Source organism: Trachemys scripta, chromosome 18 (assembly GCF_013100865.1).
Source record: "Trachemys scripta elegans isolate TJP31775 chromosome 18, CAS_Tse_1.0, whole genome shotgun sequence".
NCBI lineage: Eukaryota > Metazoa > Chordata > Testudines > Emydidae > Trachemys > Trachemys scripta.
The window spans coordinates 14,122,078-14,149,953 of NC_048315.1; the positions used below are offsets into that span (position 1 = coordinate 14,122,078).

Genomic DNA, 27,876 nt, shown 5'->3' on the forward strand with positions numbered 1-27,876 from the left:
TACGTTTAGTCCACTAGACTAACCTCCCCTACAATTTTAGCAATGATTGCTCTACTGGGCCCCAGGCAAAGAGGCTACCAGAGAAAGGAGTCAGAGATTCAGCCAGGGAGATAGGTCTATGGGGACTGAGAGGGAAACAGTGGAGGAAGGAGGGTCAATTCAACTGAATAAGGGTTAGCAGGTATTCTCCAAGCCTGCTACAGTTTGATAGGTGGCTTAAAGTTCAGAATGATTCTTATTTTGCTGGTACCTGTTGGCCCAACATTAATTCAAGCCGTATGTTCCTCTCTTAACTTCCGCACTGCTTTGGGGATTTCTGGAACCTGAGATATACAGTAGCTGTATTTTACCACTTCCAAATCCACAATGCCCTTATTAGTGCTGAGCTAGATGGAGAGAAATATGCAGAAAACCAAGTAATATTTGAAGGAATCTCTCTCTCTCTCTCTCTCTCAATTTGTTGGTGCATGAATTTAATTTCCTGTCTCCTTGTTTTTAACCTGTCCATGGATATGTTTGTGAGAAATCTGAGAGGGTTACATGCGTTATGGGTCTCCATATGAAGAAATTACTATAACTTCGATAGGTTTTTTTTTCTTCCTTAAGAAATTTCTCACCTTCTCATTTCTCTAACCCAAAATACTTTTTCTTCTTTTCAAGTAAATATAAAAACAGACATTCACAAAGGGGGAACGTGTTTATAATATATGATTTTGTTATACCAAATAGATGCTAGACAATAGCATATAGTGAATATAAATGTAATAGCTGAATAATACACAGTATATAGACTTTATAGATAAATATTCCAGAAATTTCATGGATCCAAATGTGCCCACGCTCCAAAACTTGCACCTTGGGCTTATCTCTCTCTTTGTAGAAAGAAAGAGAGAAACCCAAGCTGCAAATTTTGGATAGGGATTTGAAATCCCTTCCTCAAATTTGGAGATGTTGGGATCTATATAGCTTCTGGAATGCATATTTAGGTATCTATCTACGGTGTTTGTGTGTATTTAGAGGTCTATATTTGTGTGTATACATAGGGGGTATATTTCTCTCTCTCTGTACACAAACACACACACACACACACACACCTATATATACACACAAATATAGACCTCTAGATACATACATCTGTATGTGTGCCCACACACAATCTATCTTAATTTATACAATATAAATTGTGTTTATTCCACAATAACTACATTTCTTGAGTGGTTGGGTCTCAGACAATTGGAAGCATGTGATTTAAAATTACCACTACATTTTAAATCAAACTCTCTGAGGATAATTACTTCCCAAATATTAGATCCATATTTTTGTGTTATTTTTCTTTACAATCTTGAATTATTTAATCAGAGGCCAGAAGAAAAAACTATGATATTCCTTCGCAACCGAACAGTGAAAGATCAGTAGGTGCGGAATCCTAGCCCCTACTGCTGTCACTGTACTGAACTATCATGGTCACAAAAGGGCTTTGTTAGACATATGAAAGAAAGAAATAGGACTAAAATGGAAGCAAGCAAACATACATTTCCTTTTAAATATCCTTCTATTTATACAGTAAGATCCCTGATCTGGGACTATGTCTTCTGCTTGTGCAGTGCTGAGCACAATGTCAGCTATTAACCAGTAATTAGGATGATGATATAATTTTTTTTAATGGATCCAAAGGCTATAATCCATGCTCAAGCAAAACTCCCTCAATGGAAGTTTTGCCTGAGTAAACACTGCAGGATTTAGTGAAGGGAACATATCATACCTGAACAAAATATCATGCTCTGTAGACCAGCCCCAGTGTCAGAGAGTGGCCTTAGAGGAAACTGCAAAAACTTTAGAGTGTACCTACTGGGCAATCCTTTACCATGCAAGGATGAACATTCAGAGATATTTCTTGTCTCCAGCCAGTGGTGAGTTTACATGGCAAAGCATAAGCGATGATAACCATTTTCATTTTTATCCTATCTTACTATCATACAAATACTGTACTTAAATCACATACTGGTATTTAATCCTTTAAAAAAAACACCACCACCACCTCTTACTTTTATCATCCTGGGAACATTTACAGGAAATAAGCAAGTGCATTGAAGAGAACCATCACCAGGCGTGCAAATATACAGTACTTACTTACCAGGTGTAAAACTTAACATTTGTCTATTTCAGCTCACATTACTGCAGATACTGGGGACTGCTGTGGCTTAAAAGGGAGAGGGAGCATTCCTCTCTCTCTATCTCCCGCCTGCACACACATGCCCACGCACACCACAAGGAGGCAGAAATAGGGCTGCAGAAAGTGCATCTTGAAGCATACATTACTTCATATGCTTTGAAACATGGTTTTAAAAAATATATATGTGGAGCTTCATATCTCTTGTGGATCTCTTTTGTACACATCTCTCTCCGTATCTATATCTGTTACATCTATAATTAGAATGTCTATAATATTAACACATTAATATAAATCGGGACATAAAGAGATGCACATGCCACAGATAATATACATATTTATTTCAGGGCATATGAAGTACAAAATATTCTAGGATATTATACCAGGACAGTGGCAAACTAGACGTATTACTCATATGAAAATTGTAAAATTACATAAAAACAGACACATATACATGGGTGGACACATGCATATAACATACATAATACACATTATGTGTGTATTATACATATATCTAAAGCATATAATATGCACATGCACAATATATTATAATATAACTTGTGCACATATCTATTTTATGTGATACATGTTAAGATGTCATATGCACATACATAATATAGAGACACATCTATTGTTTTTCAGTTTATTTTTAGTCATACAGTTTTCATATAACTAGTGTTTCCATATCTACATCTAGGTGCATGCAACTTACAGAGCATATATAATACTTTAAAATATTAATAAATATAATATTTTTAAACCACATGTTTCTGAACACTTAAAGCTTATTCCAGGATAAGTTTTCTGTGACGCCCATGCCAACCTCCTTGTGTTTAGCTCTTGATTGTTTACTCAACTGACAGAAAACGGCCTAAAGCCCTGGGGAGAGCAAAACCTGTTTGGGCCATTGACATTGAGTATCCTTGGTGCAGGAAGTCAGGACCTTAGAGGTATCCATCATTATGCCTGCCTGAAGCACAGGCTGGAGCCAAGGAACTTGCCTGAGAAGCTAGTAAAATTTTAATGCACTCTGTAGTGCGGTCATGTCATACTCAGTTATGGCAAATAATCCCAGATGCCTGCAGAGGTAAAATGGAGCTGTAATGTGCTTGCCTCCTAACCCGAGCTGACAGCAATGATGTACGACTACCATTAGCGGAAAATATCACTTCAACTAACCCATGATCCAGCTCCGCTAAGGGTCATATTATCCATGAGGAACAAATTACACTCCCAAAGTAAATACAAATTTCCTACATGAAATGGGTACAAAAAAGAGGGAGAGAGGATGGGTGTGATATGTTACCTATGATGACGTGCTACCAAGTGACAAAGATGATAAAGGACAGGAGAAATCACTGGCTAACAGAGCAGTGTGGCAAAATCAGCCCAGAAAGTACCTACTCAAGCCTGTAAACACCATCTTCTCTCCTTAGTGGCAAATCTTTTAACATGAACATGCTTAGCTCTGATTTTATTACCACTCTAGCTGTAGGGACCCACTATGTGCCACATCAAATGAATAAAAAGGATCCTTATCTTGCCTCCTAATGGGCCTTAAACAGTAAGAAATACATTGTGATTGCATGAGCATTGCTAGCCCATAATGTCTGGGGGATTGCTCACCCTAGGGGCAAGTTTCAGGTGAGGCATTTTTCCACAGTTATAAAGGACAACACCTATATGTATACTCAGCATAAATCTGAAATAAAGCATGCTATGAGATAGGACATTACCATTCAATAACAAGGAAGTGCCCCGTAGTACTTCGAATGGGGTTCTGTTGATGGTTTTGCCACTGGCTAACCCTATGACCTTGGGCAAGTCATACAGGGCCTGACTGTCAAAAGTGCTCAGTACCCACAATCAGAACCCGATTTTCAAGAGCTCAGTTCTCACTTAGGTACTAAAGTAAGTGGCCACATTTTCAGACGTTACCATGTTGGGTCATGATCTCTAGGGGTACCGCTAAACAGCGAAAACAACTCAGTGGAAGTGAGTCCCAGAGCCGGGGTTCACTGACTTGGGCTTGTTGCTATGGGGCTAAAAAGAGCAGCGTAGACATTCATACTCGGGTTGGAGCTCAGGTTCTGAAACCTGGCCAGGGTCTCAGAGCCCAGACTCCAGTCCGAGCAGGAACATCTACATTGCTCTTTTTAGCCCCATCACGTGAACCCGTGAGCCCATGCTCTGACACTCGCTACCTTGTTTTGTTTTTTTGTGCTGTGTGGACATACCCTACGTTACTTTAACAGCTCTGTTTAATACCAAGTATTTTTCAGTCACTTATCACTTAGTCCCTGATTTTCTCCTACCACAGCAAAATCTGTGGTTTGAAGGGAGGATAACTTCACCAGGATTCCCTCATGGAGCTCCCTATCAGGGGATAGGCTTTGTTTCCTCACAAAAAAAGGCCGTGCGAGCTATCCCCACACCTGGTGGGTGCTCAGAGAATCATAGGAGACCAGCGTGGTCCACATCAAAAGTCTTCACCAGCTGTGACCCCCACCACCAGTCCATGGCAGCGTAACTCAACTGGCTCTGCACTACCAGCAAATCCCTTATCTACAGCTGCACCTTTGATCTCCATGGTGGGGAGGGACACCCTAGAACACGGATACCACCTGAGTCTATACTGTCATTTCTGAGAATTTCCTGCTGGGCTGGAGGTGTGATAATGTGCATTCCCCCGCACCCATTTCTCCCATTAGCCACCCAGCTGCCACACAAGTGCATCTGGATCTGCAGGGTAGGTCAGTGAAAGGAAGGCAGCTGATACCCTCTTGCTTGTAATAAGGGAAAGATCCAGGTGCAGAGAACTCCTTCCATGCATGGACTTAGGGGGCATCATTATTATGTATTATTTACATTCCAGTAGCACTTAAAGGCCCAAATTGAGATGGGGCCCTTAGGTGCATACATATAGTAAGAAAAGCATAGATGCTATGGTAATGGTGGCCATATAAGTGCAATCGAGCAATAGATCTTCAGTCAAGTGCTATACTCAGAAAGCTTCATTTTTTTTTTTTTTTTTTTTTGCTAGAGGGAAAAAAACAGCTCAACCTCCATTTGGTTTCTAAGTCTCCCGCTATAGCTGGCAAAAATTTAGCGACTGCCAACCTGAGGATGAAAGAGAATATCCCTCTTTTATGAATGCGGCTATCTGTAATGTACAAGATGGGTGTAATGCAATTTCAACACTATTTAATCCGTTTGTAATGGTGCTTTTGTTACTGGCAACAGCTCCTGCATAAGGAAGCCAAGTGCCAAGCAGTTAATTAGCTTGGTCTTTATTTATTTATTTAAAGCGGCCTTTTTTTTTTTTTATTAAAGAAAGATTGAGTTCCTGTGTTCTATCCATTTCCAAGAGAAGGAGGAACAACACAGAGGATCAGCATCATGGATGGGCAAATCCTAGGGTCAGAGGTGAGAATGGATTTAGTTAGGATCAGGGAGGTGACTGGTAGCCAAGCTCAGGTCCGGAGGATGGTTTTGTGGGGAAAGGGAAGTTGGCCCATTATGGAGTCAGGGAACTTGCCACAACGTTTGGTTAGGATGGGAATTTATTATGGGGCACTGCAGGTTTCAGTGTGGGCCCATTCCGATAACCGTAACCTACTTTTGATGCGTATTACCACCCTGATCTCTTGGATCTGTAACACTGGGCTAGGAATTTTGTAAGACTCTCGGGAGATTTCCAGTTGGGCCAGAAATAACTCTAAAAGCAGAACTTCTGGTTGTGCTGAATCACGGCACTTCCATGCACAACAAGGAAGTGCAGAGGTGTGTGAAAATGAAACATGAGGAAATCAAGTTATTCTCTGAATCTCAGTAAAGATACCATTTGAGGGAAAGTTTCAGACCGTTTCTTACCTCCAACTGATTCTCCATTCCTATCTAAATACTATTATAGACAAAGAGAGACAGAGGCTGAGAGGGGGAGAGAAAGGGACAATAGTAATAAGAAATCTATATTATTTTAGAACTCTATACTATACAGTAGGTTTCATTAAAATAAGCAGCTTGTACTCTGCATTCAACTTTATCAGGTATTCTCTGTTCTGCACTTAGAATAGGGAATACTGCAAATATGGGCCATTTAATTACCAAATGTAGTAACAGATTACATCTCTCTCTCTCTAAAGCCTGCAAACAAGAAAATTTAGCAGCGGCACCTTCAAAATATACTATATACACACACACACTACGCAGATATTTTACACAATTTTATATATGCAATTTAAAAGTATATCTAGTATGTATATGCTGGATCATGCTATGATTTATCATCTCTCACACCATAGTCATGTTCACAGCTGTTTTATAAGTAATCAAATGTGTTAGCTTTATCATTAAAAACATTCTGACATAAAAATAACATTCTGCAAAGGATTTTTCACAGCTCCTATGGTGCCTACAATGGGGCTCTGGAGAGAAATACTGAAGTCTGACAAGTAAAGCACCAATGCAAGAGTAGGCTACATAAGGAACATAAAAGCATTCAATCCTGAATTGGCCATGGAGTAGATCCTTTTATTTTACTCTTTTCTTGATCCTCTGTATTTCACTTTCCACAGGGGGATTATACACATTTAGCTGATATTTTTCTTTGGACAGGTAAACCCCTTTCCCACCCACCACCCACCCACCCTATACAAGATCCATACTGAATCCTCATTTAAATCAATGGAAACACTCGCCCGGTCTTCACTGAACCTGGGATCATAACCATCATGGGCAATCAGCAAGATTTTGAATTACCTGCCCCATACAGAATTCAGGTTAGCAGGATTCAGGAACAGCAACATAAAACAACTTGGTTATCGCTGGGCTATGTACAGAATTAAATTGTTAGTTATGGTGATTTTCATTTATTGGGCATCTCACATTTTCCATATACAACTTAGATAAAAATCCTGTAGATGCAGACCTTTTCCTTCCAAAGTCTAGCTTAGGTAACATGTTATACTCTGCAATGAAAGCCCCCATTGCCAATGAGATGATTTCCCAAGTCAGGTCTGAGTCAAAAATGTTAAAAGGACCTCAAATATGGCCCTTAGATTCTAAAGCAGCCCAATTAAATACAGTGGTTGTGAGGAGGGTAATAGAGAAGGTAGAAAAAACAGTAGTTTGGTCCTTAGCTTAGTGTCTCTAAGCCATTAACACATCTGTTCATCAACCAGAATACTCCCTTTATTTACAGAAAATGAATTAATTTGCACTGATAGCTTTTCCTCTATTAATTACCATGTGTATAATTTTAAAAATTAAATTTTGATATCAGAGGAAAACACAGTTGATCTTAAATATGTCATCGTGCAATAGCTTGCCCTTATTTTAGATCACCAGCTTTGGAGATCTGCCCAGACTAAGACTGACAGGCCTTTTAATGGGGAAAATCCAGGAGTCTCATGAGATCCATGCTTTTTTGGTTCAATAAGAATCCTCAGTGGTATTTGCTGAAGAGATCCCTGGACATTAAGCGACATCAACTGCCATTTCTTTAAGCATTAGTGATTCAGATTCTGATGTGAATCCTCTAAACCAATGTGTGCACACGCACACAACCCACTCTCAAAGATTTATAATAGGAGAACAGACAGCACACTTAGAGTGCTGTGGTCTGAGACCTCATGTATCACAAGGAGCCAAGGAGAATATATATATCTGTGGGGAGACTATACAGTCCAGAAACTTGTGGTTTAAAAGTAAGACACAGACACAAGCCTTAGCCACAGCAACATATTTTTCCTATTAAATATCCTTGTTTCTTCTCTCAGAGAAACTCCTGGACTAAACGCCTCATACTAGGGCAGATACAGACAGAGAAAGTGACTCTAGTTTCTGGCAGCTTCCAGTTAAAAGCTGCGGTGGGAGAATTGGAGGCACAGCCATCACCTAATAGAGATCAAACTTCATCACAGCTAGATAGATCTCAAATTGGGAAAGAGGATACCGATAGCCTAAGGTACAGCACTTCTTCTCTACCACCAGTCCTTATTCTCCCCAGCCTGATGGGTATCTGCCTCCCATTCCCCCTATTCTTCCCTGGGCTCATTTTCTTCTCTGTGGTATTTGTGGCCATGTTTGAGTTCGCCAGCCTTTAAACTTCCTTCACTCCGTTGTACAGTAAGCACTATACTGACCTGCTATTTTTGACTCTAACCCAGGCTCATGGGGCCTCTTTATACTAGCACACTAAGTCATTGCTCCCAACACCCGCCCCCACCCCCCCCACACATCATCTCTACGCGCCAGAGGGCACAAATTTCTCGTAAGCAATAGAGACCAGCATGGATCTGCCCCAAGAACCCCAAAGTGAAACAAAATCATCTCCCCCTAACGTTTCTGATTGGCCAATGCTGGATCCATGCTACAGAGCATGAGCTTTTGTAATGGAAGACTGCACTCCCATTGAGAGGCAATTTCCTACCTTGACTCACATGCCTTCTCACGGAAACGTTAACTTGTGTTGGGAGTAGAATAGTTGTAGACTCATCAGAATGCATTAAAGTAGGGCCACCCAGGGCTGATTTGACAATTATTACACAACAACGGCAACTCCGTGTCTCAAAGCTGACATCCGTGCTCTTCCAGTGGGTACAAGAGGTTTGGTTCAAGGCTCTAATGCTACAAGGTGCTAAGTGTCCTCAATGCCCAGTGTCATCCATGAGAACTGAAGCTGCTAGCTCCACCCAGGAGATGGTCAGCACATTGCAGGGGCAGGCCCTTACGAAGTACCCTCTGTTGTCCTTGCATGTTTTCTCATGGAAATTTTTGGTCTTAAAAAAAAAGAAATATTTTATTTTAAACGAGGATTCAAAAATCTTCAGGGGTCCTATTGAAAGAGATCTAAAAGATCCTGCCTGTCTGAAGGAAGGAAGTTTCTACTTGTCAGTTAAACAAAGGAATAATGCACAGCCTCCTTTATAGTGTGTACTTTACCTGTCATCCAGCAGCCCATTATCATGTCACGGCAGAGTGCACTTTTCTACAGGTCACTTTGTTTAAAATGACATGGATAATGCACATGTCAGCGAGCTGACAGTCCTCACCGTCCTTCAGAGATAAAAACCGCAAGACAAGCGCCTGTTCTTATCTGGGGTACATGCCTTGGTCTATCATCTAAGTCAGACAGAACATGATTTCTCCAGAGAGCACTTTTTTCATTTCCTGATTTTAAGGAAATCAAATAAGCACCATTTGTCTTCATCTGAATATGCTTGACCTGCTCAAATGATGATGTCTTGCATTTTATAACAGGCTACATATGCTGAATTCAAATTAACAGCAGAACAAGGCCCTTAGATCTCTGCCTAGGCTGCCAGTGTAGGCTCGAAAAATACACCAGCTTTAGCAGCTTTCTCTCAGAATTGGGTCTGAGCTGCACAATTCAGAGCTGGGTTTGGTTCTGGGATCTGAACTGCCTCAATCACAGGGACATTTGTATCTGAGCTTAATCTCATCTCTTTGACCAGGCATCAATTGTCAAGTTCAGACCCAGGTGTGGATTTCAAACTTTCTCTGCAGCAATCCTGGGACATTCAGTAAGAGGGGCCATTTTGGGCCCCTTTCCAGTATTGTAATGAAGAAATATCCCTTAATTGTCAATACCCAGGTCCCTGAAAGCTGCCCAGTTTGCCTTTATACACAAAACTGCTGGGAGAGCAAAGCATCAGGAAAACTGGCAGAGGTTAGCTCTGCAACTATAGGAGTGGAAGGAAAATACATTTATGGTGCTAGATGCCATAAACATAGGTTCCATGCTCAGTTTATCATCTTTCCCCACATAAGGAATATTCTGAAAATGAACAATCACTATATTGGGTGGAATTTAATAATAATGCATTAGAAGTTCATATCTAAAGATGCAGGTTAATAGTCTGTGTAAAAAACCCCCAACAAAACCACACATCTCTGTTGTCATTCTCTGATTTACTCCAGTGATTAGTCTTCCTACGGAGGGGAAATCACTAATGGAGTCAAATGCCACAAACCAAAGTAAATAGTATGTCTTAACATAGTTAACAAATGATTATGAAAACCACAGAAGAAACAAATCCTGTTTGGGAAGTTATCAAAAGCTGAGGGCCAAAGAGTTGGCAGTTGAAGGCACAGGGAGAGTTTTTTTCTTTTTCTTCCTCCTATACAAAGACATCACTGATTAACTTTACCGAATTTGAGCCCTTGCAGTCTGTTGTTTCCTTGTGCATTTCACAACATGCTTAGATTCTTTTCTGATGTGTCAGTGGAGATACACAATGGTGTCATTGTAAAGCACATCATCTTCCTTCTTCTTGGTCTACCTGGAGTCAGTTCATAGAACTAATCACTGTCCTCTAAATAAGGTGAGGGAGCCACATGGAGCAGACATCCCCACATTCTTCCCCAAATGTACCCAGCAAAGAAAAGAAGAGGAGAAAGCAGTTAAACTGACAAAGAAAAAGGTTTGGGGTCATCCCTTAAGGCCCGTCACACACATAAGAGTCGCAGAATTCAACCTAGAAATGACATTTTAAAACCTTTTTTTTCCATTATGATCATTTGTTTTGACAGGCAAGAATGTTATACAGAGGTTTGTTCACATCAAAGGAAAAAAATCAGACATATGAAAATACATTGATGCAAATACTACAGTTCTTAGCATCAGGAACAACAATAACTTTATCAATTGGTGCTTCCCTAACATTTTTAACAGCACAACTACTTCCTCCCGCACACACCCCGCCCCAAGATTCTTAGGGTGGGATCATTAGCCCTTTACAAAGAAAATCTATTGATCTGCCTAGGGCCCAGCTTCCAAACGTTGTTTCAATGGAGGCACTCTCAAAAATAAATGTATGAACCCGCAGAGCTGGCAGAACCTTGCATGTGCACATGCAAACCAGACAACAGTGTGGATAAACGACCATTTAAAAGAGCAAATATGGATCTTTGCAAATATGTCCCCTTGCGTTCATGACATGTTTGCGTTTCCAAAAGGTAAACGCAGCTATGCAAAGGGCCAGTGGTCAAAGCAGTGCTCATAAGCTACACACACAAATTACGTTACCAATGTGTTTCAGAATGGGAGGTGGAGCCTCTAATTCATAATCTAGAAAAGTTTTTCCTAAAGCTTCTGTTCCAAAACCCATTGAAGTCAATGAGAGTCTTTCCACTGACTACAGTGGGCTTTGGATCAGGTCCTAAAACAAAATGTGTAAAAACAACTGAAAAATAGAAGTGAATCCAACAAGACGTTCTCTGTGCCCATAATGACATCGAACAGTACAGGTTGCAAGTGCTCCCCAGCTTACCTTCTCTTCTTGATCACTGTCACTGTCACACTGAAATGGAAAAAGAAGAAAAATAAACATGGATAAGAGAAACCTTTCCAAAACAAAACAGAGATAAAAGATATGACCAAAGCTCTCAAAATGAGTGAAACACACATAGTCCATTAGGCTGCAATTGTAATTCCTTTGGAAAGAAACACTTACTATATAACAGGAATTCCTCCCCCCACCCTTGCAAAAAGCATTTGTAGTTAAAGACACCATACTTGTATTTTTGTTTCTATTACAATACTACCATGATTCAACAAAGTCATTTGGAATATATGCCCTAGTCGCCCCGTCAGGCTAATTTACATTCAAGGAAGCTGGTCTTGCATCAGGACAGTTAGAAGCCAAAATTAAATCACAGGGAGGAAAAAATATTAGCTGCTTCCTTTATCTGATGAAAAGTAGGTATCGCGCTGCCTCCCAACAGATCAGCTGTAAAGATTTTGTCAATGGCAGGACATGGAAACAGTTTAGACAACACTTGTTTGTCCTAGAAGATACACATGACAAGTCTACCATTTTAGTCCATTATTACTGTAGATGGCTCGCTTGGGTGCCATTGCTCACAGATGATTCACTGAAAAATGCAGATGACTCAAGACAAATCAAAATGGAACTGAGAACATGTTGTATCAAGGCTCTATTCAGTGAGATGTTCTGGACTCCTAAACTGGGATTGATGATGACACAAACACTTGTACTGTACATTGCTGATTACCACACTGGTGTCTATCTTGCAAAACATCTCTTTCGGTTGTTCCATTTTTAAATACCACAAATAATACCACAGCTAGAAATGGGTGAACCTCAAGTGGTGAATCGGTATGGAAAAGAAAGAAGAAGTTCAAATCTTACCTGAACTATTGATTTTCTTAGGGTCAGTAAAGATAGGGACATGGGAATTGGCTTATCAACTCAGACCACTGGTCCAGTATCCTGTCTCAGAGTGGCTAGTAGCAGATGTTTCAAAGGAAAGAGTAAGACTGCCACAATGGACAATTATACAATACCATACCTATGGGGAAAGCTTCTTCCTAACCCAGGCAGGAAGCCAATGGGAGTTAGGCACCAAAATATCTTTAAGGATCTGGGCCTTAGTGCTCAGTTTATGCCCTGAATCATGAGGAGTTACATTCATTATACATTTTTCCTAACTAATGTAACTGTAAAAGATTTTGTCTTCACTGCTTTAGATTTCTCCTAATTCTTTTCCGGGAGAGAGTAAATGGGAGCACCTGCTTTACTTTCTCTGCACCACTCTACTCACTACCAAGCTATGGCTCAGAATTATTCACAGATATTATCTGGCAAATAATTTCAAATAATGGATAAATTAGAGAAAACTGCCATCTGCCTGCAGATAATTCCCAAATAGGAACAGAGGTGAAATTCATTGAACAAATTATTCATTAAAAATGATTTATCTAACTCTAGTTTGCACCTGGCTACTTTGGTGACTGGAATAATATTAAAAAAAAAGATCAGATCAGGTAGATGAGACACAGTTTTATATCAGAACTTAACCTCAAACAAAGAGCAAGGTAGGATTTGTTTATTTGGTGTGCATGCCGTGTGTGCGTGCGCGCGCGCATGTGTGTTTATGTTACTGACAAAAGTAATATTGACATTTTTATACTAGAGAGGGGGACATATACTAGGAGACAGCAAATTATGTTTTTTCCCTTTCAACTTGCGCCCATCCGGAGACTTTGATCCTGCAATCACTTATGCACATAAGAAGTTCCACTGAGTTCCATATAACTATCCCTTGTGTAAAGTTATCCAGATATGCCCTAGGTTTGCCTATATGCCAAAACATACAGCATTTTTCATCAGTGCATATCAGAGCACATTACAAAGTAGGTATCTTATCCCCATTTTACAGTGGAGACACTGAGGCACAGAGAAGGGAGCAGGGAGGGGGAAATGATTTAGCCAAGTTCACTCAACTAGCCAGAGTTGAGGATAGAATCTAACCATTGGCCCACACTGCCTCCTTCTCCATTATTATTTTCAGAGTCATAAACCAAAAGGAGCAAGCACAACAATGGATGTTGTGAATTGACAACAGCAACAAACTGTTTTACATGCCTCCCCTTCTTTTGGAGTTTAAGGGATTTCTCCCCGGTTCACAGGTGTGCTGACGGATTGTTTTTGGTTTTGGTATTTTTTTTTCCAGGGAGGGGGAAGGAGAACACCTGGTAGGAAGGTTTTTTCCTCCCCCCATCCAATCTCTTACAACTTCAAGTTGGCAAAGTAATCAATGACCTCTGAATTTCCCAGCACAACGTTTACCTACATTCCAGAGATGCTGCAGAGAAAGCTCGGGGAATAACATCCGTAGGAACGGTTATTTCCATCAAAGCGTTAAGCCTCCTGCCTTACGACAGTCCAGTTCTAATTTCAAGGTCCGCTTAGTTCTGCATCAAATAATTACGGCTATACCCAGAAGCACCTCGTCTCCAGAGTTAAACATATGGCGAAGGACTGAGACCTACTGGTGTCCATTATGGAAGCAACGCGGGTGCCAAGCTGATTAAAAATGCTCAGGCTCCCTTCACAACATGCCTGGCGACTGACAGCTTTGCGATTTGGCCACTCACTCGGTCTGCCAAAAAAGCCTGTGCTGTGCTGGGGCCCACATGGCGCTCTGAGAAAACAGTTCCATTCCTGGTATTAAATTCCCATACTGACCCGAGGACTTTGCCGTGAGCTCAGCAGGAGCACACCAGCCAATTTACAGCTCCATCCTCAAGAGCCCTGAGTGCCAGCCTCTGGCAGAGACGAATGATGGTCAAACCCCTACAGCTCATAAATTATGCAAAGGCAATAAATGCACTCAGCAAACAGCTCCTAACGTTTGCCTAGCCTGGCTCCTAATACACTTTGTAAAATGCCAGGAGTCCTGCATACACAAGGCATCTATTTCACTCATAAAGAGGTTTTGTTGAGAAGGAGCAAGGGAAAGAGACCCACAGTCCTGTAGAGCTGTTTCAATAGCTGAATGTTATGGGCAGCTTTATGAAAGAAAGGGAGGAAAAAAAGGGCGGGAGATGGAAGAGGATTTACATGCTGTGTTGAGTTTACATTTTCATTTAACACGTATGTGTTTCTGGCCCAGAGTGTGCTGCATTGTAATGCTAAATGGGCTTCTCCTTGAGGATAAAAGATACAGGATCCCCCACCTTTCATGAAAAAGAACGGAGCCATTTATTTGCAAAGAAACATTGCACAAGACATTAAGAGGAGGAAGAATAGGTTTGTTGCTATGGCTCAGAACTGGAAGTTGGGGCAACTGTACTCTCTTCTTGGATCTGAACACGATCAGTGCGCTGTTGGGTAAGTCGTTTAGGCCCACATTTTCAAAGGTGGTCAAAGGATTTGCATGTTTCCATTTCTGGTGCCTTTTTCCAGAGATTCTAAAGTACTCGCAGTTCCCATTTACTTCAGCCGGAGCTGCACACGCTCAGAAGTTCTGAAAAGCAAACCTTGAATGTCTATAGTTAATCACCTCCTAAAATTAGTGGCCACTTTTGAAAACTTAGGGCTAAATTTGGCAATGCCTCAATTTTTTTCGTTGGTAAAATGAGGATAAAAATATCTGCCTACTTCACAAGGGTATAGTGAAACTAAAACGCATTAATGTTTGTTAAATGCTTGGGATTTTCAGACAGAAGGCACAAGAGAAATACAGAAAAATAGTGGAAATAGAAGAATTGTATAACCTTGATTTCAGCTCACCATATTATACAGTCATTAGCAGCTTGAGACCTGTTTCAGTTACCTAGGAAGGGATCACTGCATTAATCATCAAGTTCATGCTAACTCACTGTGTTACACAGAGACGACTAATGACCTGCCAATACTTCCTTTGCATAGCCTTATCTTCTGACACCTATAACACAACTGTCAAGAGGTGCTCCAGAAGGAAGTCTTACCTGATGAGACAAATTCTACTCTCAGTCACGTGGGTGAAATCAAAGGGCTTTCACAGGTGCGAGGGAGCGCAAATAAGATTCTCAGCCAAATATTAAAGATACCAAATACCAATTTGGATTTGTGTTGTTGATATAGGAGTGGACAGTTAATGGAGTATAACAACTTGATGTTTCATCTCCACGAACCTCTAATTCAAAAATGGCTTTGTTCTTTCAACCAGTGCTTTTGGAAGTGGTGTTTTGTGTGTGTGTATATATATATATATATATACTGGTTCAAAGTCTGATGTCTATGCAACACAATATTTTAGTTATATATTGTGTTGCATAGGCATATATATATATATAACTAAAATATTGTGTTGCATAGACATCAGACTTTGAACCAGTTTACTATAATCAGTAAACTTCCAACAAAGAACTTCATACACACGTTTACTGTAGATGAACTATGCCCTTGTGCACAGAACCAGCACAAAACTTGTACACCACGCAAGTCCCTATTCTGGAACTTAAGCAAAGCCATTTGCACAGGGGCAAATTACACTTTGTGCACATACTACATGGGCACGAGCGGCGCCAGGGTTTTTGGTGCCCTAGGCGGGGGTCCTTCCGTGCTCCCGGTTGTCGGCAGCAATTCTGCAGCGGGGGGATCCTTCCGCGCTCCCGGTCTTTGGGGCACTTCGGCGGCGAAGGACCCGCCACAGAATTGCCGCCGAAGACCTGGAGCGCAGAAGGACCCCCCCGCTGCCAAATTGCTGCCGAGGGCGGCAAAATGCTGCCCCCCCCAAATCCTGGCGCCCTAGGCAACCACCTAGGCCCTGTACATGGGGATAATTTACAGATTCCAGTCTTATGCATATTGTGCGTCTCAATAACCTGAGCCCAACGCATGTGCTGCATTCAAATAATCTTCAGATTTGGGCCCCAACACATACAGTAATTCAGAGCTATCATGGCCTGCTTTTCAGAGGGGTTGAGCAACCACCGCTCTCATTGGGCCTCGCTGAATGTTGCGGGTGCTCAGCACCTCCAAAAAGCAGGCCAATGAGCCCACTGGCATATATTACAATTGAACGATCCACAGCTCTTTTCCCTGATTCTCATGCGTGCGTTGCTTCCTGTGCATGCACTGAACACAAGGTATGGCTGCTGGCACCTAGGACCAGATTTTCCAAAGAGCTCATGGCCACATTTTTAAGTGCTCAGCACCAACAACTGGGCCAAATAATTAAACAAAAACAAAAAAGCCAAATCAAACCAAACCAAACCCAACCCAACGCTCGGGCACCTAAATATGAACCAGATTTTCAAAAGTGATCAGCCCCTAGCAGCCCCTATGATGACACTTACGGCCAGATTTTCAAATAAACACAACACACAATATCGTGAGTTCTTCTGAATAATTTAGCTCTTTGGGCCCCTCAAAGAAAGCAGCGTTGGAAGTGATTAATGTCTTCACAGGCTCGTGCTGGGTAGGCAGGACCCTGTTACAATGTTCACAGAGGAACTACAGGTCTCCAAACCAGCCCTAAGACAAGTGTCAGAGAGACAGGATACTGTGCTAGATGGACTGTTGGCCCGTCCCAGAATGGCTGTTCTTCTGGTCTTTAGGATGTGCCAATCTCACTCCTTCAACGTTCAACTCCACTCACCTGTGAGCAAACAGAGCTTTATTTCTATCGACATGTTATATTTATTTGTGATGCATAATGTTGTATTTATTTGAAAATGCACGTTCACTCCTGATTTCTATATAATACAGAGCACATTATCAACATTCCTCAAAACTACAGTAGGAATAACATCAGACCAGCATCAGCTTGTTCAAAATGGGCACCTTTATTATGTGGCCTCACAGTCCCCATGTCAAGGGACTAGTATTCAAACCTCATTTTGCAGTACTTCTGCAACTACACACTGAGACCAACAGCATACATGAACAGCTCTACAATACGAATTGCATCTTGGTAACCCATGAACCTGCGTTTATATGCATGCACTGCTGCCACTGCTGCAAATCTGTGTTTCTAGAAGCCTTCTGACGTGAGGAAGCAACATCCAGTTTGCAAGAGTTCTGAACTGACAAAAAAAAAACAAACAAACACGTATTGTTCCCCTTTGTGTTCCAGGCAACCCTTTAAGATACGCTGCTTTCCATCTGTCCTCGTTGCTGCATAAATAGAATTACAGATCCAGTTAATTCATCTGCTCCAACAAGTGAGAGTATGTACCTGAAAAATAGAAAAGTTCTCTGTCTCAATGTTGGGGTTTAATTCTTGTTGTTGCGTTTGAAGAGGAAAGGCTAGAAAGCTGAGGCTAGGTCTATACTACCCGCCTGAATCGGTGGGTAGAAATCGACCTCTCGGGGATCGATTTATCGCGTCCCAACGGGACGCGACAATCGATCCCCGAATCGGCGCTCTAACTCCACCAGCGGAGGTGGTAGTAAGCGCCGCCGACAAAAAGCCCCAGAAGTCGATTTTGCCGCCGTCCTCACAACGGGGTAAGTCGGCTGCAATACGTCGAATTCAGCTACGCTATTCACGTAGCTGAATTTGCGTATCTTAAATCGACTCCCCCCGGTAGTGTAGATGTACCCTGAGAGTTGGTTCAAAGAAGGTAGCACGGCCCTAGCTGTGGAGAGTCAAGGTTAAAACCTCCCCCAGTTCCTGCACAGTGAAATCTGTCCCAATTCCACTTTTCAGAAATCAGTCATCCTACCATGTTATGACTATGATTTGGGCCCATTTTAATAGCTTGAGAGAGCTTGTGCAAATCAAGCTGAGTAAAGGTCTGAGCCGTCTCACCAGCTCATTCAGGCTGAAGCCCCACTATGGAATTCTATGTACCTCACTGATTGAATACACTCTTGTGCAGAAAGTGGCAGTCACTGAATATATCATGTACCATGACACCGATGAGGGCATTGCTCTACGTTTCCCGCCATGGACTTTGCTGGAACAGCTATTTTGTATCTTGAATCCATTTATCATTGCCACCAAACAAATTAGCACCATTGAGGTATCTGCGCTGAGCAAAGTGATGCTACTCAACTGTCTGCCGAAAAGAAATCTGAAGAAAATGAGGGAAAACCCAGGCCTCAGCCATGCTCACACCAGAGGTGAAAGTGGGCCGGTATGGCATGCCGGTAAGAAGTGGCCGCTGGTATGGTCCTGTACACAGCTGCAGCAGCTTTAACATTGCTGCCCCTTTTGACCCCCGTCCCCAGGGCCGCTGAGGGGGAGGAGGGGGAAGAGGGGCAGCTGCCCTGGGGCCTGGCGATTTAAAAGGGCCCAGGACTCCCAGCTGCCACCCCCACTACCACAGCAGCGGCCGAATCCCCGGGCGGCGTAGACTGGGTAGTGCGGAAGGGCTGGCTGGGGGAGGCTGACACCCAGTCCCGCTCCTTCCGTCTGAGGTCCTGCCACTTCCAGGGGCCCGGAGCCGGGCCCCTGTATCAGTAAGACTTTTATATTACTTTCACCACTAGCTCACACTGACATTAGCAATATTCTTGTCCATCTATCCACCAGTGACAAACTGTGAGCCTCAGGAAAGGGCAGAGGGATTATATTTTAGCTATACACTTAGACCTCTGCTTCCAAGAAAAACATCTTTGAGATGAAAGGAGACACAGACAGAATACATAGGCAATTTTCTAATTGATGCAACAGAGACAACGAGACTCATGAAGAAGCCAAGGGTGAGCTTTGACTTTCTTTCCTGTCTCTGGCTTTACCTGCAAGGAGCATTCAGCATGGTACTCCTGGCCGTAGAATCTTAGATGTAGTTAACTGCAAATTAGTTCATGTCACATTCTCCAAAGCAATTAACATCAATTCCTTGTAAAGTCTGCCTTTAAGGTACAGGTGGGCTGAGGAGGTTTAGGGTTTGTTTTTGCAAAATTAACATCATGGGTTATTCAGCTGTAGGTTCTGTTTTATTCAAACCACCAAAGTTTGAACAAGGAATTCCAATGTTGGCCTCTTATCTGGGTTCTATTTTATCAAAACCATCTCTGTGCTGATGAAAGGTACCATTTTTGGAATTCAAAATTATTTTGGCCCCTTCGGAAAAAATGGTTGAAAACCTAGAACCATAAGCTTCAATCATAAACTGTTTGAAGTCCTCTCACCCACCACTAGTTGAAAAATGACACAATTAATTGCTCTTTCTAGCTTCTCAAGAGTTGTGCACAACAAATAAGTCTGATCAGCAGTCTAAATAAAACAATGACAGTTTGAAGATCAAAGCCAAAACATCCAAATAAAGTTTATTACTGTCCACAAAAAAGAAAACATAAATAAACTAGGTCAATCTTTGCGCATATGTGTGTATGTGTACATGCGTGTCATCATCATCACCACTCCCATAGCCGCATTGGTCATTGGGGCACCATCACTGATGAGCAATCAACCAATTGTCTCCATCCCTGAGTGCTTGAGTCTCTGCGAAGTCCATTCCTGTCCACTCTTATGTTGTCAGTCCATTTCTTCTTCTGTCTACCTCTTCTTCTCTTCCCCTGTACTGTCCCTTGGAGGATGATCTTGGATAGGCCAGATGATCTTGTTATATGGCCATACCACTTCAGCTTGTGGTTCTTCATGGTCGTCAGAAGGTCTTAATATGACCCAAGGCATTGGGTGATGATGTTGCGAACCTCTTCATTAGTGACGTGGTCGAAGTAGGAGATGCCCAAGATTTTACTGAAGTATCTCATCTCTACCATCTGTATTTTCCATTCAAGTTCTGCCGTCCACGTCCATGTCTTGCATGCATACAGAAAAATGGAGGAGATGACCATTGCATGCAGCAGTTTGAATTTGGATTCCAGGGAGGTGATCTTATTCCTCCAAATTGGCTTTAACTTTGCCACTGCTGCTGCTGTTTGTGCAGTTCTTGCCAGAATTTCTGCCTTTGATCCTTCATCAGTGATGATTGTCCCCAAATACTTGAACTGTTTCACTATGTCCAGTTCTTGTCCACTGACAGTGCTATGTGAGCGGATCCTGTCACGTTTGTGTGTCATCAGCTTGGTTTTCTCTGCACATGTTGTATTTTGCGGAGGTTTCATCCAATCATTTCACAAGGTTGGTAAGTTCATCTTCGCTGCCTGCCAGGCCGTCAATGTCATCAGTGAACTGAAGATTTCAGATTTTTTGTCCCCCAATGCTGACTGAGGTAGATGTTACAATGGAGATCCACTTAAGCCCTGTTTTGATTCCAGGATCACTTTGCTCTACTTTGAAGGCTAAAGCAGAATTTAAGTGGTGGACAGGCTTTCTTATGGCCATCCGCACAGGGGTGAATTTCACCCAGAGAGAACAGGAATGATCTATAGCTAGATGGTTCCTTTAGGCACAGCACTGAGTAAGGGGTGATGTATAAAAGGCACACCACCCCCGATACACTCTCTGAGGCACCATATTTTCTTTGCTATCCTTTTGTTTCAGAGGGATCGGGAGAAAGAGGGAGTTACTGCAGAAAGAGTGCCGCTTACTTTTCCCCTTAACTGTCTCCCACCAAGGCTACCCTTTGTTGTATTTCTCCCAATGATGCTTAGGGCCTGATCCAACTCCCTCTGAAGTAAACGGAAAGACTCCCATTGACTTCAGTGAAAGATTAATTGGCCCTTAGAGAAGTCATACCCAACAAGTAAAGATGGCACAAAGAATTCAGGGTGGCATTTCCCAAGGAGCCTGCATGAGTCAGGCCCCCAAATCCCACTGGTCACCCAACAGGAGCTGGCACCTAGCTCCCACAATCCATTTTGAAAATTCCAACCTCATAAGCCATTCTGATGCAATAACTTCCTTGTCCCGGTTCACCAAGTCACCATCATGTCCCTAAATAAAAATTACTCCATATTATTCCATTCTCTGGTGCTCCCACTACATCTTTGCTTCTTTATGACTGTCTTTTAGACGGAAAGCACTTTGGAGCAGGGACTGTCTTTATTTTGCATCCCTCTATAGCGATGAGCACTCTTTCAGTGCTTAACGAACCAGTAACAACAATAAGATGCATCAATACTCTAAGAATAGGTTAACCACAAAGAATTGAACTAATCACTGTCAATTGCAGTCAGTGCCTAATAGTGATCTAGCCAGAAGGGTCCCTTTTTCATCCATCCCAAGCTTAGACCAATGGTTCTGTCTAGCATTTGATTCTTCCATATGCTGTACAGGCTAATGAAAGCAAGCTGTGCTGATGGACAAAAAGCAAAGCACGTTATGGGTTAAAATAATACAAGAGTCTATTTTTTCCACTGTGTTGTGATCCATAAAAATCACCCTGAGCCCTTCCTCTTTCTTCTCTGCCTGTGAAGCCAATTGCTTTGATTGCAGTGATATGAGCTTGCTGAAATGACTTGCCCTTGCTTGTGAAGCAAATGGAACATGCTAATAGAACTTATCGCATTACCCGATGCAAAAGTGCCATAGCTCATTACTTTAAGATAAAAGGATATCATTGCAGACGGGAAGCAGAATTGACTTTCTGAGGCCCGACTTGATGATGATTTAATCAACTGCTCTCTTTCACTTCTCATCTCTGTGCCTGTCGGTTTCACAGGTGCTGTTAAATGAGACACTCAGAAAGTGAGCGCAGGGAAAGAAATTGCTGTCATTACTTTTCAAGAAAGGAGGTATGCAAATTTTCGACAGAAAGATTGCGTTCATAATGGGCCTGGTAAAATACAAGGATCATGCTTGACAGGTGAGGGCAAGTCATTTGTACATCCTTAAAGTGAAGCAACCATCCTCATTTAAAAACTGTGCTCGGTAAAAGAAACTACAAATGAAAGCCATGTGGCAGCTGGGAAGCAGCAACCAAACCCTTGAAGGCATCTCTATTGCAGGTCTGGCTTCAGTACCAGCCTGTGGCCTTCTCAGATACACTCTTTCCTAATTGTCAGCTGGCCAAATTTTGACCTCAGAGACTCACATGGAACTCCCTCTGAATAATAGCTAACTGTTAGCCCTGCACACTTAGCCTGGGACCTGAGAATCAAGATGGGTTCTTTCTTTCTTCATCATCATCACTAGTAGTATTTGCAAGAGAAAGAAACAAATAAACCAAAACCCCAAGTCAAGAAAGAGCTAAGGCTGAGACTACATATTAGTAACCTGATGGTCAAAAAGCATTGTTGTAATGGTGAAATTACCCTAAAAACCAAACATTACAATCCCAGGAGACTTAGAATTAAGGTTTCACTTAAAAGAAATCCAAATACATTAAGATATGGAAATACAGTTAAGAAACTCTAATAACCCTAACTCTGCCCTGTAGTGATAGAATTTAGTAACTGTCTGACTCATTAGTGTTTGTGATCTCAGATAAGATTGAATTGATTTTTAATGGACAGTTGACCCTCATAATAGCTAGAGCACAATGGCCAGTTTAGAGAGTGGTGTTTTGTACTTCCGGAATAGAACAAAGCAGCCAACGTGTACTAGTGATTGGTCCTTAATTGATTGTCATCTTATTGATTAAGAGTGTTCTATTCTATTCTCTATAAGTTCTTTTACGACCAGGGCTGGCGCAACCCATTAGGTGATAACATTTGGGGGGTGGCGACTGCGGCGGCCGGATCTTCGGCTGCCCCGGTCATCGGCGGTATTTTGGGGGTGGGACCTTCCGCCGCCTCTGTCAGGAGCGGTATTTCAGGGGCGGGCCCTTCTGCCGCCTAGGGCGGCAAAAAAGCTGGTGGCGCTCCTGTGTACGATGCTCATCACCATAACATCTGGAAGTTTTCCAGTAGTGCATTAAGGAAGGTGACTAAATCGGTCACGTGTTTGTTCTCTCATCCTCTCAACAGGGAGAGAAACATGTGCAGGGAGAGTCTTGTTTTGGAAAAAAAATTAATATACATACACCAGTGTTGCTCTGTGTTTAAGTTAGAGAAGGCAAACAAATGTGCCTTGCACTTAGAGCAGAAGGTGGTGAGGTTTGTGATGGTCCTTAGTTCCTCGGGGAGTTCACGACAGTCTGGGGCAATCCCCAAGAAAGCATCTCCTGAACAGATGAGCTTTACCCTTATTGTACGGAGTTCCACTGTGCCAGAGGACTGAAGGTGTAGACAAGTTTTTTAATTGAACTAAACTCAAAATAATTTATGTATTTACTACCACTATTCTTAGAAAATTCATTCTGTACTCTAAGAATGAATGCTCTAAGTTTGGAGAGGATGTGTTGTATTTTTCATGCATAACAAAGAGGTTGAATCCCTGTAGAAAACAGAACTCAACCTTAATTATGGAGTTGCGAACAACACCTCCGTAAAGAAAGGTTCTGGACACCTTCTGCCACCCGGGTCACCTGCACAATCCCAATTTCCTCGCTTTTTTTTTTTTTTTAAGGTGAGATTTGGGGCAAAATTTGGCCCCACTGTTGGAATTCAGGCTGAAACTTCCAAAAGGCATCAGGCACCCAATTCTCGTTACAATTCAATAGGATTTGGGAAAATCCCACCTTTAAAAAATAATTCTGTTAATGATGCATAGGCCCTAGCTCACTTTTTCTCTCTTAACTGCACTGGTCACAGGAATAAGGGGCATTAAAAGTAATAATTTTATCCTTAAAGTCAGCAGCTAGGACTAGACGCACAAAGAGAGCAGCTCTTGTGGATAAGATGCCATTTTTACACATAGTCCCTATTCAGAGAACTACATTACACATTTTTGATTGTATTCATTAGGATATTCTAAGTATAGGAAATAATATGATACAGTGGTATATTTTTTAAATAGTGCCTACTCTATTTTTTCCATAAATAGAGACTAGCTGTTAGATTAGCTAGTCAGAGGCATGGTCGCTGTCTGTGTAAGGTTCTCACATACTCCAATAATGGTTTATAGATCTGGGATGGCTGTTGAGCTGTTCCAATACTTTCAAGCGGTGAAAATAAGAAAAAACTCATTACAAAACATCAAACTATTATTGGTTTCAATGAGGTTCTTAACCATGTAAGGGTTTATCCAGGGGAATTCTAGCCAATCACAATTAACCATTTGTCTGGAGACTCCACCATGAAAGGATTATGGATACAATGGTTGCCATTTTGCCTTTGATAATGACATAAGATAGTCACACAGTAAACACTGTGATGCCTAGATTTGACAGGGAATAACTAGGGAATATTGAGGCTATGGTGACTTGTTAAAAAGACAACTAAAAAGATTGCAGCCACTCTAGGTCAATGCTCTACTTGGGAACTTCTTGCCTGACTCTCTGATAGAATTTGTTGAAGCTAATCATTCAGCTAATTTTAAGTATTTATTTTCTAAAATGCTAAAGTGCATTCTGAGTAACGGAGCTGGTCATGTGCTATTAGTTGAATTATGTAGTCAGTGAAAAATGCCTTTACTTACCTAATACATGACTTGATATTTCCCCCACATAATTTTATTAACTACCTACAAAGCTAGCCATATGCTATTGGTCCAGTAATACATTGGAGTCATCGAAAGACTGCAATAGGGGTTGAGAGGCAGTGTGGCCTTTTAGGGAAGGCACTGGAGTAGTAGTCAAGCAACCTGACTCTGCCACAGACCTATGGCATGACTTCAGGCAAGTCATTCCACCTCTCTGTGCCACTGCTTCCCCCCTCCACTTTTCAACTTCTGATTCTCTCTCTTCGGGAGAGGGGTTGTCTCGCTATTTGTTTGTACTGTGACTGGCACAATGGAGCCTTGACCTCAGTTTTTTGGTGCTATGCAATACTTTCACATAATAATACAAAAGAAAAAGAAAAGGAAGGACGCCATAGATTTGAATCAGGTCCTTGATGAACAATGCATTATTCAATCAATAATTTTATCTCATCCTCGACCAGCTCAATGGAAGCATCTAAAGCAAAATATATTTCAGTCTAAAATTACTTCTATTATAGACTCCAGGAAACAACAACAAATAAAAAATAAACAAAGTAAAAGCTTAATGAGAGACCACAGTGGGTGTCTGCCATAACAGGCTGTAGCAACTCTGAGAACAAAATGGGTGCTGAGCTTCACATCCAGGGAGAGTTATTTGACTTCTAAGACCTAATGATTTCAAGGAAAAAATAACATAAAAAATCCACGAAACCAAAACAAAGTTAGATTTTCTAATCCCAGAACTTTAAAATGGGTGAAGCCATTTAAACAGAACTGTGTACTAAATAAAGACTAGTAATAATAATAATAAATAATAATAATAATAATAATAAATAATCATCATCAACCCCAAAACAACCCATATCAATTGATCCTTAGGGCTGAGACCTTAACAGCTGAGCTATAAACCTCTGAATAATGGGAACTTAATAGATACCAAAAAACTCTTAACTAAGTTATAGATGGAAGCTATAAATATAACCTGAGACAAAATGATTTATTTGTGTTATAGGCAAACTGCCATAAATGTTCCTGATTATCATAATATTAGAAAATAACTCAGCCTGTTTGCTCTGCACTGTAAACTGGCTTCTTGGTTGTTGATTCTCTCTCTTTTCTTCTCTCTATTTTATAATTAATTACTGGCATAGTTGTGATATATTATTATTATTTATAGTTGTCTATCTTTTTTTTGTATGATTTATAAATTAAATTGCCTGTGCTATACCTGGGGGAGGGGGATGATTATTGTAAATCTACAGCAAGCAAACACAAATTGCAAAGACAAAGGCAGACTCTGGCCTGCCTGTCTCAAATGTACTGTTTTGACATACTGTATGCAGTAATTTGGAATCTGTAATCTCTTATTAGAAAACAAATGCATTATTTTTGTTCCCAGTGCTGCTATTACAATAATTGAATTTAAAACAGGGATTGAGTTTCTCTATTTGGAGCTAAGAATAATTGTATATCCCTGATTAAAATCACGGGAGTAGAAAAGAGATTTATAAATCTGGAGTCAGGAACCTTGAGCTATTCTTGAAGTGGAGGAGAAAAGGAAAGTAAATTAATATTCAGGGAAAGACACCACCAATTGCAGCACCCACTGTTCAGGGCTCATTTGCTGTCTCCTGTTTCACTTGCTAATCACATGGTAAAATTGATGCAGTTAGAAGGCCACAGAACTGTGCTGGCTGCAGGGCCAGCTCCAGGCACCAGCCCACCAAGCATGTGCTTGGGGTGGTGCCTGGAGGGGGCGGTGCGGCGGGGCACTTCAGCCCGAGAGCAGGTCCGTGACTGGGCTCGCCACCCTCCCCGCAGCGCTCCGGCCGGTCGGGGAGAGCGGGGCCCCGGCCAGGCTCTCCGCCCTCCTCCCGGCACTCTGGCCGCCGGGGGCTCTCCACCCTCCTCCCGGAGCTCTGGCTGCCGGGGCTCTCCGCCCTGCTCCCAGTGCTCTGGCCGCCGGGGAGAGCGGAGAGCCCTGGCCAGGTTCTCCGCCCTGCTCCCGGTGCTCCGGCCGGTCAGGGATTGCAGGCCCGCTGCCAGGCTCTGCGCCCTCCCCTGCCGCACTGGGGGGAGAGGGGACGAGGGAAGGGCGGCGCAATTGTGTTTAACACCCCCTAGGTACACCAACTTTGTCATTCTGCTGACCTATTTGTAGGACAGGGGTCTTGTCATAGACCCACCTTCTCTCCTCTACTAAAACCTTCCTTTTACTTGGCTCTCAAAATATTTACTTCTGCAGATCACTGCAGATCACTGATCATTTACTTTTGCAGATTCCACCTCTGGTTGAGGTATTGTAGTCCATGGCTACGTCTATATAAGGAAAGCTGGAACTCAACAGGTGCAGCTCCAGTGGTAACAGAAAGGGTGAAGCTGTAGGCAAGAACCGGACAAGAACCTCTGGTTCAGGGACTACTATCTTTTAGTACATATACACTATGAGAAACAGGACTTTCAATTCACTAGCAGAGCAGCTCCAGAAGTTGTAGTAAGAGAAGTGGGTTTTTTTTACTGCTGTGTCATGTAGCCTTACCACCACAGCAAGGCGGTAAAATACCTGAACCTTGTATTATATAATTATTACAGCCTACACTGTTAGCATTGGTGGAAAATTACAACTCCTTATTTTCCTGGCACAGACCAGGTTTAGCGCTGTTTTAATAGCAGGCTTTTAACACAGTGCTCAGAGAAAATTATCCCTGTCCACACAAGTCTGGGAAAAGGTGAGAGCCTCGCTAGCAACCACTGTGCTTAAATACGGCTATAGCTGGTACAGTATTGACTGCGGTGTAGATAGGGCCGACTGGATGTTCTATTTTCAATTGTGGCAGTGCAGGTGCTTCACACTGTTAAAAACAATCTCTTCCACAGGGAAACCCCACAGAATGGCCAGGAGACATCTTGAGTATAAATAAAGGACTTTCTATTAAATCATATTGTCCAGGGAAAGGGGGCATAGTTTTCTCATTCACACACTGAGCCAGCACGGGGAGCATCCCTGCAAACAGGCAGGTGTTCCAAGTTCAGTGGGGAATATAAGCATACCTGGGGATATCTACAGA

At 42.0% G+C, this 27,876-nt stretch overlaps 1 protein-coding gene across 5 annotated transcripts in view; it reads right to left on the reverse strand.

The window, feature by feature from the left end:
• Positions 1 to 27,876, reverse strand: part of AUTS2 (activator of transcription and developmental regulator AUTS2) — a 980,988-nt gene that overhangs the window by 277,391 nt on the left and 675,721 nt on the right. For all 5 annotated transcript variants that reach the window (XM_034752724.1, XM_034752728.1, XM_034752725.1 and 2 more), the window contains exon 5: positions 11,467 to 11,496. In XM_034752724.1, coding sequence (XP_034608615.1) covers positions 11,467 to 11,496 — 30 coding nt within the window. The remainder of the gene's footprint in view (positions 1 to 11,466; positions 11,497 to 27,876) is intronic.